The 20208-nt window shown below is 39.1% G+C and overlaps 4 protein-coding genes across 9 annotated transcripts; 3 read left to right on the forward strand and 1 right to left on the reverse strand.

Moving 5' to 3' along the window:
* The first annotated feature begins 101 nt into the window (after positions 1-101).
* LOC17898515 (pentatricopeptide repeat-containing protein At1g10270) lies at positions 102-2976 on the forward strand. The gene has a single exon (XM_006304803.2). The coding sequence runs from the start codon at positions 184-186 to the stop codon at positions 2848-2850; it is 2667 nt and encodes an 888-aa protein (XP_006304865.1). The 5' UTR covers positions 102-183; the 3' UTR covers positions 2851-2976.
* Positions 2977-3077: 101 nt separating this feature from the next.
* Positions 3078-5997, reverse strand: LOC17898518. The gene is made up of 2 exons (XM_006303166.2): positions 5035-5997; positions 3078-3978 (listed from the first exon to the last, which is right to left on the reverse strand). The coding sequence occupies exons 1-2, from the start codon at positions 5626-5628 to the stop codon at positions 3337-3339; spliced, it is 1236 nt and encodes a 411-aa protein (XP_006303228.1). The 5' UTR covers positions 5629-5997; the 3' UTR covers positions 3078-3336.
* Positions 5998-8053: 2056 nt separating this feature from the next.
* LOC17898692 (dynamin-2A) lies at positions 8054-20047 on the forward strand. Of its 2 annotated transcripts, XM_023790226.1 has the most exons (24): positions 8054-8467; positions 8743-8793; positions 8899-9019; positions 9148-9240; positions 9516-9577; positions 9701-9818; positions 9962-10298; positions 10373-10520; positions 10630-10731; positions 10816-10935; positions 11230-11313; positions 11396-11523; positions 11616-11700; positions 11813-11951; positions 12175-12251; positions 12352-12408; positions 12688-12832; positions 12921-13060; positions 13380-13493; positions 13599-13666; positions 13750-13922; positions 14146-14424; positions 18153-18155; positions 19888-20047. In XM_023790226.1, exons 1-22 carry the CDS (start codon positions 8327-8329, stop codon positions 14385-14387), a joined length of 2745 nt encoding a protein of 914 aa, XP_023645994.1. In that variant the 5' UTR covers positions 8054-8326; the 3' UTR covers positions 14388-14424; positions 18153-18155; positions 19888-20047. The 2 variants fall into 2 exon arrangements, with proteins under 2 accessions (XP_023645994.1, XP_023645993.1); XM_023790225.1 differs by lacking the exons at positions 18153-18155; positions 19888-20047 and having other exon boundaries at positions 14146-14636.
* Positions 15024-20047, forward strand: LOC17899917. Of its 5 annotated transcripts, none has more exons than XM_023790229.1 (7): positions 15024-15152; positions 16277-18438; positions 18542-18625; positions 18731-18834; positions 19054-19232; positions 19321-19464; positions 19828-20047. In XM_023790229.1, exons 2-3 carry the CDS (start codon positions 16368-16370, stop codon positions 18571-18573), a joined length of 2103 nt encoding a protein of 700 aa, XP_023645997.1. In that variant the 5' UTR covers positions 15024-15152; positions 16277-16367; the 3' UTR covers positions 18574-18625; positions 18731-18834; positions 19054-19232; positions 19321-19464; positions 19828-20047. The 5 variants fall into 5 exon arrangements, with proteins under 5 accessions (XP_023645997.1, XP_023645998.1, XP_023645995.1 ...); XM_023790230.1 differs by lacking the exon at positions 15024-15152 and adding an exon at positions 15164-15614 and having other exon boundaries at positions 19308-19464; XM_023790227.1 differs by lacking the exon at positions 15024-15152 and adding an exon at positions 15164-15614.
* Positions 20048-20208: the final 161 nt, after the last annotated feature.

Consider the following 20208-nt stretch of genomic DNA (forward strand, 5'->3'; position numbering starts at 1 on the left):
AGCCCCTCGGAAAGTACAACGTCGTCGTTTCAGGGTTATTCGGTTCACTTGTACATAAGTCGCATTTCTTTCTTCACATCCAAGGGTTTAAGCTACGAGCTTTGTCCATCTTCCACTCCCACCATTGTCTTTGGTTTCGTCTTACTCTCTACCTCTAAAACCCTAAATCATTTTACTTCCACCATGTCTCTCACTCACCTCCTCCGCCGTATCTGTACCACCACCACCACTTCTCGTAGCCCTCTTTCGATCTCGTTCCTCCACCAACGAATCCACAACATCTCACTTTCCCCGGAAAATGAAGATCCGCAGACGAACACTGGTTATAATCAGGTTTCAGAGACAAACCCAAACTCTAATCCAATTCCAGCCAATGATCCTTCTCAATTCCAGATTCCTCAGAATCATATACCTCCGATTCCCTATCCACCGATCCCGCAGCGCACCATGTCCTTCTCGTCAGCCGAAGAAGCCGCAGCTGAACGCCGCCGCCGCAAACGTCGTCTCCGAATTGAACCTCCTCTTCACGCTCTCCGACGAGATCCTTCGGCTCCTCATCCAAAACGTGATCCAAACGCGCCACGGCTTCCGGACTCAACCTCCGCACTCGTCGGCCAAAGGCTTAACCTTCACAACAGAGTCCAGTCGCTGATCAGAGCATCGGATCTCGACGCTGCGTCACGCCTTGCTCGCCAGTCTGTGTTTTCGAATACGCGACCCACCGTGTTCACCTGTAACGCTATCATAGCCGCTATGTATCGAGCCAAGCGTTATAGTGATTCGATTTCTCTGTTTCAGTACTTCTTCAAGCAGTCTAACATCGTTCCCAATGTAGTCTCTTACAATCAGATCATCAACGCTCATTGTGACGAAGGGCATGTGGATGAAGCTCTTGAAGTTTACCGCCACATATTGGCTAATGCTCCTTTTGCTCCATCCTCAGTTACTTATAGACATTTGACCAAAGGTTTGGTTCAAGCTGGAAGGATTGGAGATGCTGCGAGTTTATTACGGGAGATGTTGAGTAAAGGTCAAGCTGCGGATTCGATGGTGTACAGCAATCTGATCAAGGGGTATTTGGAACTTGGTGATTTAGATAAGGCTAATGAGTTCTTTGATGAATTGAAGTCTAAGTGTACTGTTTATGATGGGATTGTGAATGCGACCTTTATGGAGTACTGGTTCGAGAAAGGAAATGATAAGGAAGCCATGGAGTCCTACATGTCTTTGTTAGATAAGAAATTTAGAATGCATCCGCCAACTGGGAATGTTCTTTTGGAAGTTTTTCTTAAGTATGGTAAGAAGGCAGAAGCTTGGGCTTTATTCAATGAGATGCTGGATAATCACACTCCTCCGAATATCCTTTCCGTGAATTCGGAGACGGTTTGTTTAATGGTCAATGAATGTTTCAAGATGGGAGAGTTTAGCGAAGCGATTAATACATTCAAGAAGGTCGGAAGTAAGCCCACCTCCAAACCGTTTGTGATGGATTATGTTGGTTACTGTAACATAGTCACGAGATTCTGTGAACAAGGGATGTTAACAGAGGCTGAAAAGTTCTTTGCTGAAGGCGTGTCTAAATCTTTGCCTGCTGATGCTCCAAGCCATAGAGCAATGATCGATGCTTATCTCAAGGCAGAGAGAATCGACGATGCTCTCCAGATGTTGAACAGGATGGTGGATGTGAATCTAAGGGTGGTTGCTGATTTTGGTACGAGGGTCTTTGGTGAGCTGATTAAGAATGGTAAGTTCACGGAATCTGCTGAAGTTTTGACTAAGATGGGAGAGAAGGAACCGAAACCAGATCCTTCGATTTATGATGTTGTGGTTAGAGGGCTTTGTGATGGTGGTGCACTTGACGAAGCCAAGGACATTATTGGTCAGATGGTTGGACATAATGTTGGGGTTACTCCGGTGCTGCGGGAATTCATCATCGAGGTTTTTGAAAAAGCGGGACGTCGTGAGGAGATTGAGAAAACCTTAAATTCGGTTGCCCGGCCTGTTAGAAACTTTGGGAAAATTGATAACACTCCACCTAGTGTAACCGGCGTGTTTGGAACCACACTTGCAGCTCCCCAGCAGCCTAGAGACAGGACCTCATGGCCGAGCCAAGGGACGGGGCTGCCAAATTCAGGTTGGGGCAATGGAACTGCAGGTCAAACAGCAGGAGGAACTTACAAGGCTAATAATGGCCAGAATCCGTCGTGGTCCAACACTTCAGTTAACCAGCAGCAGCAATCGTGGTCTAATCAGACAGGAGGGCAACAGCCACAATCATGGTCGAGTCAGGCACCAGGATATCAACAGCAGCAGTCTTGGTCTCAGCATCAGGGTTGGTCAAGTCCTTCAGGTCAACAGCATCTAGGGGCTAATCAGACGCCTGGCCAGCAGCAACAGTGGGGTAATCATAACACTGGTCATCAGCAATCGTGGGCTAACCAGCAGCAACCAGGGGCCAATCAGAATAGTGGTCATCAGCAATCATGGCCTAATCAAACTCCTACCCAGCAGCAATCATGGCCTAATCAAACTCCTACCCAGCAGCAACCATGGGCTAATCAGACTACCAGCCAGCAGCAACGGTGGGGCAATCAGACAACCAGTCAGCAGCAGCAGTGGCCTAATCAGACAGCTGGCCAGCAGTCAGCGTGGACAGGGCAGCAACAGTGGTCTGATCAGACAGCTAGCCATCAACAGTCACAGTGGTCAAATCCTGCACCAGGACAGGTGGCTAATCAGAGATCGTGGTCAAACTCTGTGGGCAGTCATCTCCCTCAACAACAGGTGTCAGGGTCCTCCCATGAGTTGCAAGACAGAGATGAAAAGAAGGTAGCGGAGTTGGGGAATTAGTTTGACGCATCTTCTACTGAACCATCATTCTCCTCATAGTTAATTTGCCTTTTGCTTTGTGGTCGCAATTTTTGCAAACTTATTATTTAAGGTTCAACATCATAATCTAATACGTTTTTCTTGATCGTTGACGGTTGTTCTTGTTTCACTTGTATGTATTGTTCCCTTGAAGTGTCCAATAGCTTCTAAAGAGTAATGGAATTCAAAATCAGTAATTCTATCATTCATTTCTTCGAAAAAGAATATATATTCGTAATCTATGACTAGATTAGCATCCGCAGGTCAGCAGAAGTAAAGCTCTTACATACAAAAAGGCTTGACCTTCACGATCATCTCTATAAAACCCCAAATAATGAAGAGATCATAACCAAAGCAAACTAACCAAAAAAAAAGAAAAAAGAGTCCTATGTATATATCTCGTAGAAAACCTCATCTCATCCCTATAAAAGTAGAAAGAAGAAGAGAAATTAATCAAATTTTTTTTCTTCAAAATCCCAAGACAGTAGAGCTCAGGTTCATAAGAGGAGCTAAGGCAGAAGGAGAGAACTTCCGAGCAAATAGGAAGCATAACGAAGTTGGCTCTTCATTGTATAGACAATCCGTCTCGTTTTTCCTTATTGATAGTAGAAACCCTTCAGTGATATTAGCTGCAGCATATGTAGCTGGATGCGGACCGCCTATGGACCAATCAACCCATGTCACGCTTCTATTCGCGTTCATTGAACCGTGAAACATGTTTAAGAAAGTGGGGATATAATGCTCGTCTGGGTAACAAGCTGGTCTGCAGAATTGTTTGAATAGTGAGTAGTACTTCGAGTCAGAGATGATGTAGATGGCGATTTTTCGGTTTACTTCAAACCACTGTGACCCTTTGCGCCAGTGATGGAGTTTGATATCGGGGAGCATCTTGCGGCTGTAACGACCACGTCCATAACGTGTTGGCTCATCATAAGAGTCTACAAAACTGTAAGCAGAGTTTATTAGGTAAGTGTAGACAGTTGAAAAGTTGTAGACTGGGACACAGCTCTCTGAGAGAAGAACAAAACGCTCGTTTGAGAAGTCCAGCAATGCGTTGGCTAGAAGACGCTTCTCTGCGTCTGTCAATAGTGGGGATCCCCATTCAACTTTCTGAAAATTAAGTATAGAAAAACATCAGAAACAAAACAGATTCTCTTGATTTGTAATCAACTAGATCTAGCATAGAATGATACAAACTATCCATGATCCATCAACGTATTGTCAGAGTATGATATGGACCAGGTTGAATAAACAAAGAATTTTTACAAAACCGATTTCATTGTCATGAAAAAGGAAGTCTGTGCAGTTTACCAGGATCACTGTGACATGTCGAGAAATTAAAAGAGAACAAAAGTACAACAAAAGATGTTTAAATCAACACGAGAAAATTATATAATGTTTCTATTAACTGATATGTTTTGGTTTCCTGATTCACATCTAAGCAGTTCCACTCTCACTCCTACGTTTCAAGCTGTTCCCAGTCCTTATCCAAAAACCAGCTATGTTCCACATCATAACATAATAGCAAAATTACCCATGAACGTTAAAGGCTGTGTCGCCACCTGAAGCTGCATAAGACATAGATGGCCCACTCAAACTAATGCCTAAGAGTAACGAATCTTCATCTATACACAACCTGGAAATAGATGCAACTCTCAATGAAAAGTTCAAATCCTAAGCACCAACCAATGCCTAAACTAGTTTCCTAAGTATGTAATCAAGCACCAGTATAACTTGGTTTCTCTCATGCCGATTAGATCTACATGTGGTTTCTCTAAACTACTACATCTCTATGATCCAGAATGACTATAAATCTACATCCAGGATGTGCTAATGATGCCAGAGTACATGAATAAACTAGAAGATTCATGAGAGTTGGTAACAGTATGTGTCGATAGGTACAAGTTCCTGCTAAAATCTTGGATCAGTATTTCCAGTTAATTTCCGGAGCTAGAGACTAGACCACATAACTTACCTAGATAGTTCCCAAGTTTCTAACTCCAAATGGAAAACTGCACTACAAAGCTCGTCTACTTATCTAATACTCTATTCTTGTACTCTAAGGTAGATCACTTGTAAAACTATGTATTGGTTTAGTTCGAATCCACAGAGAAACATAAGCAAGACACAACACAACAGCATTGACTGGATTGCATCAAGACGTACCTGGCTCGGGATCTGGCGGTCGTAAAACGCAGAATCACGAGAGACATTCATGTCATATCCAGGAGGCGTATGAACGTAAACAGATAAATGCTTCTCATTGCCTTTAAAAAACTTCTCCCAGAGCGGAAGCATAGGCAAAGGCCCTCTGGTCAGAAACATGAAGGCAACTTTAGGAACCCTATCGTAAGGAAACTCCTCCTTGACCGGAACCATGGAAGCTCGCCAGAACAGCTCGTCATCAGTCATTCCATGTGTGAGATTCCGAGGGCGAACAAACCCATCAATGGTCCAACAATCTCGATCCTTTGGTTTCTCCGCCTTGACTCGGTCGTCGTCGTTCTCGTCGTTACCTGTGCAATCCCGGTGAATGACAGTGCAATTGGAGTAATCAGGAGAAGTCGAAAAGGGAATCGTTTGGAGATGGGTGGATGATGAGAACATCCTGGGCAAAGAATTGAAGTAGCGATCGATGTGAGAGCTAGCGGCGAGGCCGATGATGATTCCGGCCATAAATATAAGCAAAAACGAAAGCGTTTGAGCCAGCTTTAGTAACCCTATATGCTTTTCTCCTTCCTCTTTCCCTCCTCTCGCCATTGTTTTTTTTACAAACAAAATAAAAAACAAATCTTTCTCTCCCACACAGTGATCTTCTCTTCTCCCTCCTGCTCCCCAAAAATTTAAAAAGTTTCAGGGAAACATTCATATGCTTTAAAGAGAATCTGATTGTTGCAACCACAAATCCATATTCCTGCAATCTCCGGAGAAAGTTTCCTAATTTTGTAACAAAGGATCAAACGATCTTTGGAAAGAAGAAAAAAAAAAAAGTAACTGGGGAAAAATGGGAATACAGATCTCTGTTGTATAATATTCGTAGGAAGTGGAGAAACGATGACTGAAACAGATCAGAGATGAAAATTCGAAGCAGAGAGGAAGAAGAAACATAAACAAATCTGGTCTTTTGTTTCCTTGTAGTTGAAAATCTATGTGTGGTTGATTTTGATCTTATATGCATATAAACTATAATAAAAGAATAAAATTAATTGGATTTTAATGCGTAATTTAATTAGTTTAATCGAGTTTAAAGCTCCACGTCGAAAACATAACGAGTTCAAAATCCGCAGATCTTACCACGTGTGAGTAACCTATTGGTTATTTAAGTTATTGGGTTCGAGGGCCCACTAATTTTGATTGTGACGTGGGTTTAGTGCTCGTCAACTCTTTGGTCCGACCATTTCATTTTTCTATGTTAATTTCATTTTTCTATGTTAATTAATTCTAAATTATCTAATTTCTAATCCATTTTTATTATCATATATTTAACACTGTAATACGTTTTTACAAATTTGTATGCATTATTTACTCAGCCAAACATGGATAGATATGTGTTTTAATAGATACAAGAGTTTTTTCTTCCTTTTTTTGACATAGTTTGATATTTATTGTTTGGTATGAAATTTTGTTTAGGGTTAAAGCTTTGTGGAAAAGTTTCCAAAACCATCACCCCTACAATAATTATATTCAGAAATTTCCGAAAAAAAGAAAAAATGAAATTCAGCATCGTATAGATAAGTACTGTGCCTAGCAAATATATATTGCTTGGAAAATATTGTTTGAATATTATTATGTCCAATGTTTGTGTTTTTTTTTTTAATAATACATCACAAAGAATTGTCAACATTGCCAAAGGCCCAAACTAGTCCTAAGTAGGCATGACCAAAAGCTAACATTAACCGTATTTTTAACCGTAATCGTACCGTTTATCAACCGTAACCGGACCGTAACCGTATAAAACGGTTAAAAATTGTAAACGTTAACCGTAAAAGTAAATTAGTTACGGTTAAAAAATAATAATAACCGTAACCGTTAATTAACCGTAACCATAATTAACCGTAATTAATCGTCGGTTAACCGTACGGTTAAACGTTCGGTTAACCGCATATTTAAAATTTTAAAATAAATTATATTATAACTGTATACAATACCCAGATTTAACTAATTCACTATAAATAATTGAAATCAGATATATTTTTTACTTGTAAAATAAATAATATTTCATAAAATTTTATCTCTAATATTAATATTATAATAATCATCAAATAACCGTAACCGTATTTAACCGTAACCGTAATTAACCGTAACCGTATATAACCGTAACCGTCTTAACCGTATATATAATGATTAAGGTTATGGTTAAAAAATTATAACCGTTAACCGGTGGTTAATTAACCATAACCGCATTAACCGTAACCGTGCCCAAACTAGTACTAAGATGTTGGAAGGTATGATAGATATGAGATTTATCAACAAAAGAATCACAAAATCTAGGTCAAAAATTACGTTGCTAAGATCAATAATTTAAAAACCAACATACGAGCTTATGAGTTGTGTTTTATGATAACTACAAAAAGTTTTTGGTTACCTAATTAAATGGGAAATGGCTGTGTTCGTGTTGTGTAATTATTTTGTTGTCTTAGCTTATAAGTTAAACCTTAAAAGTCGATTTATAACTTTGAATAACATTAAAAAGTTCAATTTTCCCATGTTTGTGTTATATTATCTATCCACAAAACTTTGAGATATATGTCTAAAAAAAACTACATAAACTTAGCTACATTTGAAAATTTTAACACACAAATAATTTAAATTTGATAAAAACCCCTAAATCGAAAACTAATGTTACATTTTCCGTTAACTGACGATGATTAAGATGCCAGTTTGCATTATCGGATATCACGTGAAGACATTGTTACATTTTAATTTGAAACCTTGACATTTTTTTTTGGTAATGAGGGATTCCAACATTATATCTAATCTACTTTGAATGGATCTAACAGATTATAAATTTTAATATTGTTCGTTTTCTTTTTTACGCAGAAAATTGTAAATACTTTTATAAAGTAACAAAATTAAGGATTTGTATCCTGTTGAAAAAAAATTAAAAAGTAAGAAAAAATAAGTTTTTTTTTTTTTTAGTTTCCAAAGAAAAGATATGAAATTTGTAACTCTTTTTGAAATTTGAATCTTGTCTCATTTTCTCTCTGTGATTCTTACGTCCTCTTTATGACCTCGTCTTCTCTCATTTCTGCCTTTCCTAACGAAATCCCCTACGAAAAATCTTAGCTCAACATCGTCGCGACCGGATTCCTTATTCCGGCCCTCTTCTTCACGGGGAAATACGCCGCCGGTTTCGGTTCTGGTCAGATCCAATCGAGTGGCTTCCTTCTTTCCTCCAGATCTCTTACTTTGATTCGGTTACTCGATCTCGATTTGCGGAGGGCTTTTGCAAGTCGCTATGGAGGCGATCGATGAGTTGTCTCAGCTCTCAGATTCGATGAAACAGGCGGCGTCTCTGCTCGCCGATGAAGATCCTGACGAGACCTCTTCTTCGAGGCGCCCGGCCACTTTCCTCAACGTCGTAGCGCTTGGAAATGTGGTGAGTTATATCGCTCTCACTCCCTGCTCGCCCATTTGGTTGGTTCTGTGCTGTGTTCTAGTGTTGATGTTCGATGCGATATTGTGGATCTTTCGGATCTAGATTAGGTTTTTCTCGATTTTTCCTGGGACCTAGAGTTTTATTTTCTTGTGTTTCTCTTTATTAATGGATATATGAGATCAAAATCCGGGAGGAACTGGCGCAAGTGAAACAAGCCGGAGAAGGCTGATGTATTTTGATATAAGTAACTTATCACCTTTTGCATATTGAACCAGGGAGCTGGAAAGTCTGCAGTTCTCAACAGTCTAATTGGGCATCCAGTCCTGGTAAATTGTACATTTAATCTATGGGAAATTTTGTATGGTTATTATTGGCTCATACTTTAAAATGATACTTACCTCTGCTGTGTTTGCTACACTTACTATGGATAGCCGACTGGTGAGAATGGTGCTACACGGGCTCCTATAATAATTGAATTGAGCAGGGAGAGTTCTTTAAGCAGCAAGGCAATTATCTTGCAAATCGACAATAAATCTCAACAAGTTTCTGCAAGTAAGTCTCCCTCTATGAACATATGTAATTTATCAATGTATGTAAGGCTCTTTATGCATGTATGCTATTAAGCATTCGACCAATGTTCTCTTAATATCAATACTGTGTTCTACATGGGTATATTGCAGGTGCTCTAAGACATTCTCTACAAGATAGACTTAGCAAAGGAGCCTCGGGGAAGAATCGTGATGAAATAAACTTAAAACTTCGTACCAGCACAGGTAAATACCGTTTTACTTTCACACTGGGCAGATGAATATATGTGTGATATCAGTGAACTGGTCAGCTTTAATATCTTGCCATTTCTATACTCAATCTAGTATATTGGTTTAGAGCTTATAGCTTTAAGTTGGTGGGTATCAGATTATATATCTTACGGAGCTTTAAAATTAATAGTACTCTTTTGAACATGAGTGATGGCAGATGACCTGCATTATCTTAGTATTAAATTTACTTTAATCATCATAACATAGTGCGCTTACACTTTACATTTCAGCTCCACCATTGAAATTAGTTGATCTTCCTGGACTGGACCAGAGAATTGTGGACGAGTCAATGGTGAGCCTTGGAACTACTTAATGTCTTTGTCGTACCCTTATATTTACCTGACAAGTTAACACAGAGTCATTATTATGTTTGCCCTTCTGAAATTGTCGTTTGTATCTTCGTTATCTTTGCAAGATTTCCGAATACGTGCAACACAACGATGCCATACTGCTGGTTATAGTGCCTGCTAGCCAGGCATCTGAGATTTCATCATCCAAGGCCCTGAAGATTGCGAAAGAGTATGATCCAGAGAGTGAGTACATTAGTATTTCCGATCTGTCTTATCTTATATTATCTACTATTTTATACCTAATAATAACTGTTATTTACCAGCCTATTATCACTTCAGTGTGCTTAAAATCCTCATTAGCTCTCTTCACTCCTATCTACATATAGGTACTAGGACGATAGGCATTATTGGAAAAATTGACCAGGCAGCAGAGAACTCGAAAGCCCTTGCAGCTGTTCAGGCTCTTCTTTCAAATCAAGGACCTCCAAAAACAACTGACATTCCATGGGTAGCTATCATTGGCCAATCCGTTTCAATAGCCTCAGCACAGTCTGGAAGTGGTGAGAACTCCTTAGAAACTGCTTGGCGCGCTGAGAGTGAAAGTCTTAAGTCCATTTTGACTGGGGCTCCACAAAGCAAGCTTGGCAGAATTGCCTTGGTGGACACCCTTGCAAGCCAGATTCGTAGCAGAATGAAGCTCAGGCTTCCCAGTATCTTGTCTGGGTATTGCTTCTCTCCAAATGTTTATAGTGACATTGGTTACTTGAACGCATATGAATTTCAAATTCTTTGTACAGTCTCCAGGGTAAGTCTCAAATAGTGCAAGATGAGCTAGCGAGGCTTGGTGAACAACTAGTTAACAGTGCCGAAGGCACAAGGGCTATAGCTTTGGAGCTTTGCCGTGAGTTTGAAGACAAATTTCTTCTCCACTTGGCTGGTGGTGAAGTAAGTACTTTCTTACATATGCGAACTAGATTTAGACGAAAATTTAAGAATATAGTGAGAGTGAAGGTGAATGTTTATCTCAAACATTTTCTACTTTTCTTTTGTTCAGGGAAGTGGTTGGAAGGTTGTTGCAAGTTTTGAAGGAAATTTCCCCAACCGTATTAAGCAGCTTCCATTGGATAGACATTTTGACTTGAACAATGTTAAAAGGGTGGGTGTCTGCTTTCGTCCTAAAATTTACTGCACCAGAAAGTTTTGAGACTGAACTTTTCAAATTGATGTTTGAATTTGTCAGGTTGTTTTGGAAGCTGATGGTTATCAACCTTATCTTATATCTCCGGAGAAAGGGTTGCGATCGTTAATAAAGATTGTCCTTGAGTTGGCTAAAGACCCGGCACGTCTTTGTGTAGATGAGGTGTGCTTATTTAAATGTTTCTTAGGTGCATAAAGTAGGATTGAATTCAGAAATATACTGCATAATGAACTGTTCATGGCTCGTCTCACTTTGACACTTTATTCTTTAAACTGTTGTTTTGAGTTTTGTCAAGTTTACTCTGGTTCTAGTGCAGTTATTTGGTTTATATAAGTCTTAGTATAGCTCCTGTAGATTCAGCTACGTTTTTTGTTTTTACTCTAAAACTCATTGCATCCAGATTTCCCTTCTGTCTTATTTCTCTGTTGAGCTAAAATGGTCTTAACTTTTGATTAGGTTCACCGAGTTCTTGTTGACATAGTTTCAGCCTCTGCAAATGCTACACCTGGACTCGGGAGGTATCCTCCTTTCAAGCGAGAGGTAACAATGTATTTTGTTGCTTAATTCAGTAGCGTTTAGCATTTCGATAATAGGTGTTCCTTTCTAACTATTCATCTATCAGGTTGTAGCTATAGCAAGTGCAGCACTTGATGGTTTCAAGAATGAAGCCAAGAAAATGGTGGTTGCACTAGTTGATATGGAACGCGCTTTTGTACCACCTCAACATTTTATCCGTCTTGTACAAAGGAGGTATATTGGCTTACCTCGCTTTGCATTTTTAGTTTGTTTTCCTAATGGTACATGACCGAAAATCAATTTTCTCTTTCTGACGACGTTATCAGAATGGAAAGACAACGTCGCGAGGAAGAGCTGAAGGGACGATCTTCTAAGAAGGGACAAGATGCAGAGCAGTCCCTTTTAAGCAGGGTGTGTCTTCATTCACAATTTGGCGTGTATTGGAAAATGCATTTTAGTCGTTTTAAGTTATTTTACCTGAAAGTATTTAATGTAGAAATTGTAATACCTGCATGTTTATCAGGCTACTAGTCCTCAGCCAGATGGACCAACAGCTGGTGGTAGCTTAAAATCAATGAAAGACAAACTTAGTCCGCAAGATAAAGAGACGCCGGAGGTCTCTGGTTTGAAAACTGCTGGACCTGAGGGGGAGATAACAGCAGGTTGTTATTATAGTATACGTCTACCCAATTGCTGTTTAAAGAAATTTCATTTTTGCATTTTTTCTCCCGATCTACTGTCCTTACGTTGCATGATTTTATTTCTGCAAAACTTTTCTCTTAGTCCAAGTGCATGATTTCTCCATGTTGTTTTCTTCTTCATGATTTAAACTTTGATAAAACTAACTTCCAAGGTAGATAACAAATTATTACTCTTTTCATCTAGGGTACTTAATGAAGAAAAGTGCAAAAACAAATGGATGGAGTAGGCGGTGGTTTGTTCTGAATGAGAAAACTGGAAAGGTTAGCATTTTAAAACGTATATCCTTTACGTGTTGGTCAAAATATGCAAAAAGAGAAAGCACTGTGATTACTTACTGGCTTTACCATTTACCTTTTCTAGCTTGGCTATACCAAAAAACAAGAAGAAAGAAACTTCCGGGGCACTATAACTTTGGAGGTATCATTCTCTTCCTATGCTTTATTTTCTGCCTGAGGTGAACTATAATTAGAAAAGACTTAAAAAAAAATAGAGAAGAATAATAGTTCAACTACACCTTGTTGTTTTCTCACACTGGTTCCTTCTTGTAAAGTAACACAGACTTGTGTATTGTAAAACGTATGCTTCAATATATAACAAAACCGCTATTATCGATGAGAAAATCTGGATGCTCTATAAATAATATTTTTCCATGTATTTCTAATTGTACTTGCTCATAAACTTTGATAATCCACTCAGGAATGCACTATTGAAGAAATTCCCGAGGACGAAGTAGAAAAGTCAAAGAGCTCGAAGGATAAGAAGGCAAATGGACCTGATTCAAAAGGACCAGGCCTTGTATTCAAAATAACCTGCAAGGTTCCTTACAAGACTGTACTGAAAGGTACATAAATCATATCATTATCAGAATCAAACTTCTTAGTCTTCTATGCGCACTTTTATGAGCTTTTCCTCAAACTATTATGTTGCAGCTCACAATGCTCTTGTGCTTAAGGCTGAGAGTGTAGTTGATAAAAACGAGTGGATTAATAAGTTGCAAAAGGTTATCCAGGCTCGTGGAGGCCAAGTGGGCAGTGTGTCCATGAGACAGAGTCTTTCAGAGGGTTCACTTGTGAGTCACTCTCCCTTAAATAACTGCTACATACGTTCACTAGTCTGTCGCAATACCAATATCACTATGAAGAAAGTTAGAAGCTTTACTCGGGAAGAGTTGAAACTGTTGGAAGAGCAAAAGAAAGTTATTTAGGTTTTAATGAACATATGGCAATATTTTTTTAGTATGAAACAATTTTGCTGTAAAAGGGTCAGTATATGGGTAGGCATGATGATACTTTTTCTCTTAAACTTGACAGAAGTTATGTTTGGCATTTAATGTATTTAGTGGTTACTTTCTGATACTTACGTTTTTTGTTGTCTTGTCTGTTTCTCAGGATAAGATGGTTAGGAAACCCATCGATCCAGAAGAGGAACTCCGGTGGATGTCCCAAGAAGTACGGGGTTATGTTGAAGCTGTTCTTAACAGCCTAGCAGCCAATGTTCCAAAGGTGAACTATTTTTATTCTAAAGCTCCAAAATTTCTTGTCCATCTCTTTTATTCTACAGAGATTCCTCGGTCATGCTACTAAGCAATGTAAATTCACCATGAACAGGCTGTTGTTCTTTGTCAAGTGGAGAAATCAAAGGAAGACATGCTGAATCAACTATACAGTTCTATAAGGTTTAATATCTTTTCCTTCCCTGTGCCTAATTTCAGTTCAGTTATGGTGTGCTTATTTGTGCTCTCCTTTATTGGATCTCTAGTGCAATAGGCAATGAAAGAATTGAGTCATTGATTCAAGAGGATCAAAATGTCAAAAGACGAAGAGAGCGTTACGTGAAACAATCCTCTCTTCTTTCTAAGCTCACAAGGCAGCTTAGCATTCACGACAACCGAGCAGCTGCTGCTTCAAGTTATTCCGACAATGGTAGCACTGGTAAATTCATCTGCATATAACAGTTCTTCATAGGGATTCCTGTTTATGGGTTTGGGAACATTTAGGTTTTTGGGTTTATGAAATAGAGAAATGAATGGAAAGCGAATACTGTTTGGTTTTGTTTGGTAGGGTTACGGATTCACCGATTCAGTTTCTTAGAAAATATGTAAAAGATCTTCAATGAAACTTGGGTTTAAATATATTGGTATCACTTGACCCACAGAAAGTAGCCCAAGAACAAGTGGTGGTTCTTCAGGGGACGACTGGATGAATGCCTTCAACTCCGCTGCTAATGGACCCTCAGACTCTTTGTCAAGGTACGGTTCTGGTGGTCACAGCCGTCGCTACAGTGACCCTGCTCAGAATGGAGATGCAGCATCACCAGGCTCTGGTAGCAACCGACGCACCACCCCCAATCGGTTGCCACCAGCACCACCGCCAACGGGTTCAGCTTACAGGTATTAGAACCTGAAGAGAAAGAAAAAAACACCGGAAGCGCGCAGTGTCCCGTTTTCTGGGACTAAGTTACCCATATTTTTCTTAGTTTAAGACCAGTGATTGGATGAATGTACTACTGTTTTGTCTTCTTTGTAGATAGATATTCATATTATCACACACATATATGTGTTGGCAGCTAAAAAGAGTTTGGTCTCTCATGAGTCAAATGTCTGTTTGAATTTTTGTTTTCTTCTTATCAACTTTTGTTGGCATCCATTTTTCTGAGCAACTTATGCTGTAGTAGTTATAGAATGAAGTTTGTATGATGACAAGAAAAAAGAAAAAAAAGAATGAAGTTTGTATTTGAGATTCTTCTGAATCTTGAACCGTTTGGGTAAACAACTAAATTTAAATCATCAAAGTACTTCCACGGTTTAATTTGTGACTTAATAGAATTTTCCAGGGCTAGGCTTCAAAATCACAAATTTTGGGGGTTTATTGGTAAAATAATCAAATACGGTTGCAAAACAAGAATTTATTTTTATTAATTATTCAAAGCCTGATAATTAGTTAAAACGGCATCGGATTAGCCCTCGAACGGTCGAACTATATGAGCAGAACGATTGGTGTTTTTAATCAAATTCTAAAATAGATGTTCTTGCAATAATATTTCACGAAATTTGGCAAAGGGACACTCTTCTAACCCTAATTTACTTATTAGCGTTCTCTATCTCTCGAGCTCTCAAACTCCCTCACCATCTCTCAAATTCCTCTCATTCTCCTCTTACTACGGTGAGCTCTCTCTTTTCTTCATCATCCATGGTTTGTCTAATTGTGTGGATCTCGAAGTTCAACGGAATTTAGTAGACACATTGATATATAAGCCCCGCTCAGGCGCTACTTCCTCCTCCCTCTCTCTCTCTCTCTCTCTTTCATCACTTTCTATCTAATCTCTCTTCTTTTACAGCGGCCATTGGAGCTCTCCAAGTTCCGTCTCAAGCCTCACTTGTGGTGATTTTGATTTTTTAATCTCTCTCGCTTTCTCTTTCTGGTTTTGTGGATTTTAACGTCTGTAAATTTCAATGTCTTTGAACCGATTTGGATTTCGTGAAACTTTCTTTTTGTCGTCTTTGCTTGAGGAAGTAATTTATGATTTTAGGGTTTTTAATTTGTTGTCGACGAGTTGTTAGGAGATGCAAATGGTACTGGGGATTTTGTGGATTTCTGATTGTGTGCTGGTGAATTTTGGTTCAGGTTAGGTTTTCTCTTATTAGAGTTTGAGGTCATAGTTAGGTTTTTTGGGGCTTTGATTGAGTTTTTGGTTCTTCATCACTGTTTAAATGCTGTTGTAGATTTTGAGGGCTTCATTTAAATCTGGATCTGACCTGTTGTTAAGATGTTTAATTGCATTAGGTTGATAGATTCTCAAGATCTTTCTTTTATGATCCATTGATCCTTGTGTATCTGTTTGGTATTCAGTGGATTGCGCATGCCAATTTGTATTCAGCGGATTGCCGCATAAATTGTTTGTGTTTATTGTGTGGCTTTGGTATCGTAATTTCATAGTCCAAAGATTGGTTCTCTATCTTTTAAAAAAAAAATATGAAGTGTTACAGAAGGAATGTCGAACCAATGCCACCGTGTCAGATCGAATCTCTTGAGCTAATGATTTGCATTTATGGTTTTACCCTGTTAAAACAGATCTGCATCTATATCAAATCATGGGACCTTGTAGCTAGTTAAACCTTTATGTGGAAACAAATCTATCATTTTCTAGGAACATTTGTCTACTCCTTTAAAATCTTCTGATTTTACTGAATCTGTTCCCTATTAGGGTCACTTAAACATGATATGCTTCTAAACATTAAACTGTATCTAATCGCTTGTTTTGGTCCTTTAATTTTTCATTGAGACAGGTGCGAAACATCCTGAGGAGTCTGTTGCAGATCCTTTATTTTAAAGGCTTCTTACAGGATTGTAGTTTGGGACGGAGTAACTCTCGAGGACATGGAATGCAACAAGGACGAAGCGAAAAGGGCAATGGATATTGCTGAGAGGAAGATTACAGAAAAAGACTACAATGGGGCAAAAAAGTTCGCTAACAAGGCTCAAAATTTGTTTCCTGAGCTGGATGGTTTGAAACAATTATTGATGGCTATCGATGTTTATATCTCGGGAGAGAAAAAAATCTGCGGAGAAGCTGATTGGTATGGTATCCTTGGTGTAGATCCCTTTGCTAATGATGAAGCAGTCAAAAAACAATATCGGAAATTAGTTCTTTTGCTCCATCCGGATAAAAACAAGTGTAATGGCGCTGAAGGTGCGTTTCAGCTGGTTGCAGAAGCTTGGACTCTACTGTCTGACAAGGATAAACGATTTGAATATAACATAAAGAGGGGCAAAGAAGCTCAAAGATTTCCAACCACACAGAGCGTGATTCCTCCATTCCAGCCAACTTCTAACGGGACTCAAAATGTAAGGGAGCATGTACTTCCAAATGCCAAAGCTAGATCTAAGCCCGCTGCCCGTATGGATAGATCCCGTGTGGGTTCGCCTGCTTTTGTTCCTTCGATGCCAGAGCAGAGTAGTACCTTTTGGACAAAGTGCGGCAACTGCAACACACAATACGAGTATCTAAGGGTTTATCTTAACCAGACCTTGCTTTGTCCAAACTGTAGTCATGGTTTCGTTGCTCAAGAGATAACTCCACCTTTAATTGTTCCAAAGCCGCCAGTCAACCTTTCATCTAACCAACAGTACAGGAGTTCCAAAAATCAAGCGTCAAACAAAAAGCAATATGGTCCTTCTAGGAGAGAGCCTGCATCATCTGTTAACCATAATTTTCAGTGGGATTCTTCATCAAGAATGGCTGGTTTCAACAGCCGAAGTGAAGCTGCGAGTCTAGTTCAACAAGCACAAGTGAAAAGAGAGCTTGGGGAGTCACAAGAAAGGGATGCTGCTAGAGGATTCACAAACTCTGATTTGAGGAATTTCAAGAGGCCGAAGACAGACAATTTCCACATGCGTGGTCAATTTGCAGGCAATCAAACAGGTGGAAGGAATGTTGCCAATGGAAATACTGAAACGCCCAACATCTTAGGCTCTCGTCTTCCTCATGTACAAGGAATGTTGTTACCTTGTGATATAACCAAAGCTCTTATAGAAAGAGGCCAGGCAGAAATTTTTAAGAGACTTCGAAAGATGATCTCTGTAACGGAAGCAAAGGTTAGGGCAACTGATGGGGAGAAGAAAAGTATTAAGGCAACGAGCAAGTTGAGTGGCAGGGCAAATGATGTTGAAAGGTCAGTTGAGGAAATTTCCCATGTTTCAGATGAAGAGAAGGATGATGAAGTGAAGACAATCATTGTTCCAGATTCAGACTTTCACAACTTTGATCTTGACCGATCTGAAAGTTCTTTCAAAGATGACCAAATTTGGGCTGCCTATGACGATGACGACGGAATGCCTCGGTTTTATGCCCGCATACAAAAGGTGATTTCTTTGAAACCGTTTAAGATGAAAATCAGCTGGCTCAATTCCAGAAGCACCAGTGAATTTGGTCCTATAGACTGGATAGGCGCTGGTTTTGCTAAAACATGTGGGGATTTTAGGTCAGGGAGATATGAATCTACAGATACTCTAAACGCCTTTTCTCACAAAGTTGATTTCACCAAAGGTGCACGAGGACTCCTGCATATTCTTCCCAAAAAGGGACAAGTTTGGGCATTGTATCGAAATTGGTCTCCTGAGTGGGACAAGAATACCCCTGATGAAATTAAACACAAGTATGAGATGGTGGAAGTTCTTGATGACTATACTGAAGACAAACAAAGTCTCACTGTGACTCTCTTACTCAAAGCTGAAGGATTAAGGGTAGTTTTCCGCAGAAGCACAGATGGAAACGATGTGAGGGAGATTCCAAAGGAAGAAATGTTTAGATTCTCCCACCAGGTGCCTCATTACATTCTTACAGGGAAAGAAGCAGATAATGCACCAGAAGGTTTTCTGGAACTAGACCCAGCTGCAACTCCTTGTGAATTGTTTTCTGAGAAAGGAGAAGGGAATGAGAAAAGTGAAGGTATTTTGGCTTACCTTGCTTTGCTTTTTTAGTTTGTTTTCTTAAAGGTACAGGACTGATAATCAATTCTCTTTCTGACGATGCACTTTATTGACTCCATCAGAATGGGAAGACAACGTTGCGAGGAAGAGCTGAAAAGACGATCTTCTAAGAAGGGACAAGATGTAGGGCAGTCCCTTTAAGCAGGGTGTGTCTTCATTCTAATCAATTTGGTTCCGTGTAGTGGAAAATGCTTTAATCGTTATTTTACATGAAAGTATTTAATGTAGAAATTTTCCTGCATGTTTATCAGGCCAGATGGACCAACAGCTGGTGGTAGCTTAAAATCAATGAAAGACAAACTTAGTTCACACGATAAAGATAGACCTGCTGCACCTGAGGGGGAGATAACAGCAGGTTGTTATCATAGTATACATCTACCCAATTGCTGTTTAAAATTTTCATTTTGCATTTTGCTCCCGATCTACTGTCCTTACGTTGCATGATTTTATTTCTGCAAGCCTTTTCTCTTATCTCAAGTGCATGATTTCTTCATGTCTTTTTCTGCTTCATGACTTAAACTTTGATAAATCTAACTTCCAAGGTAGATAACAAATAATTACTCTTTTCATTTAGGGTTTTAATGAAGAAAAGTGCAAAGACAAATGGTGATGGAGTAGGCGGTGGTTCGTTCTGAATGAGAACACTGAAAATGTTAGCATTTTGAAATGTATATCCTTCTGGTGTTGATTCAAAAGGACCAGGCCTTGTGTTTAAAATAACCTGCAAGGTTCCCTAGAAGACTGACTTAAAAGGTACATAAATCAATCATTATCAGAATTCGAACTTTTTAAGCTTCTATGTGCACTTTTATGAGCTTTTCCTCAAAGTATTATGTTGCAGCTCATAATGCTCTTGTGCTGAAGGCTGAGTGTAGGCGATAAAAACGAGTGGATTAATAAGTTGCAAAGGTTATCCAATATCCAGGCTCGTGGAGGCCAAGTGGGGAGTGTTTCCATGAGACAGAGTCTTTCAGAAGGTTCACTTGTGAGTCACTCAAGGCTAGCTTTTATGATTAATCTTCATCTTACACTTTTGCTCCCTTAATTCTATGCTAGATAGGTTCACTTGTCGTATGCAATACCAATATCATTATGGAGAAAGTGAGAAACTTTACTCGGGAAGAGTTAAAACTCTTGGAAAAGCAAAAGAAAGATATTTATATTTTCGTGAACATTTTGTCGAATTTTTGTTATTATTGAGTTAGAAACAACTCTGATGTAGAAGGGTCAGTTTATGGGTAGACATGCTGATACTTTTTCTCTTAAACTATGACAGAAGTTATGTTTTTATTGGTTATATTCTGATCGTTATGTTCTTTTTTTTCTTTTATTGTCTGCATCTCTTTAGGAAACCTATCGATCCAGAAGAACTCTCGGAGTCTCGGTGGATGTCCCAAGAAGTATTGAGTCCCGTTTTCTGGGACTAAGTTACCCATATTATTCTTAGTTTAAGACCAGTGATTGGATGAATGTACTACTGTTTTGTCTTCTTTGTAGATAGATATTCATATTATCACACACATATATGTGTTGGCAGCTAAAAAGAGTTTAGTCTCTCATAAGTCAAATGTCTGTTTGATTTTTGTTTTCTTCTTATCAACTTTTGTTGGCATCCATTTTTCTTAGCACCCCTATGCTGTTTGTATTTGAGCTTCCAGGGCTAGTTTACGAAATCACAAAATTATGGGGGTTTAAAAGTTAATAAATAATACTTGGTCAACCGTTGTAT

The sequence above is a fragment of the Capsella rubella genome, unplaced genomic scaffold (genome assembly GCF_000375325.1).
Source record: "Capsella rubella cultivar Monte Gargano unplaced genomic scaffold, Caprub1_0 scaffold_1, whole genome shotgun sequence".
Taxonomy (NCBI): domain Eukaryota; kingdom Viridiplantae; phylum Streptophyta; class Magnoliopsida; order Brassicales; family Brassicaceae; genus Capsella; species Capsella rubella.

What these genes read in the sequence shown, in the direction of transcription:
- LOC17898518 (XM_006303166.2), bottom strand. Translation starts at nt 5,628, where the DNA reads ATGGCGAGAGGAGGGAAAGAGGAAGGAGAAAAGCATATAGGGTTACTA. An exon ending in ACCGCCAGATCCCGAGCCAG is followed by an intron (nt 3,979 to 5,034) that starts GTACGTCTTGAT and finishes CTTAATTTTCAG; the next exon opens with AAAGTTGAATGGGGATCCCC.
- LOC17898692 (XM_023790226.1), top strand. Translation starts at nt 8,327, where the DNA reads ATGGAGGCGATCGATGAGTTGTCTCAGCTCTCAGATTCGATGAAACAG. An exon ending in ATCTCAACAAGTTTCTGCAA is followed by an intron (nt 9,020 to 9,147) that starts GTAAGTCTCCCT and finishes GGTATATTGCAG; the next exon opens with GTGCTCTAAGACATTCTCTA. An exon ending in ATCCGTCTTGTACAAAGGAG is followed by an intron (nt 11,524 to 11,615) that starts GTATATTGGCTT and finishes CGACGTTATCAG; the next exon opens with AATGGAAAGACAACGTCGCG.
- LOC17898515 (XM_006304803.2), top strand. Translation starts at nt 184, where the DNA reads ATGTCTCTCACTCACCTCCTCCGCCGTATCTGTACCACCACCACCACT.
- LOC17899917 (XM_023790229.1), top strand. Translation starts at nt 16,368, where the DNA reads ATGGAATGCAACAAGGACGAAGCGAAAAGGGCAATGGATATTGCTGAG. An exon ending in AGGGAATGAGAAAAGTGAAG is followed by an intron (nt 18,439 to 18,541) that starts GTATTTTGGCTT and finishes TGACTCCATCAG; the next exon opens with AATGGGAAGACAACGTTGCG.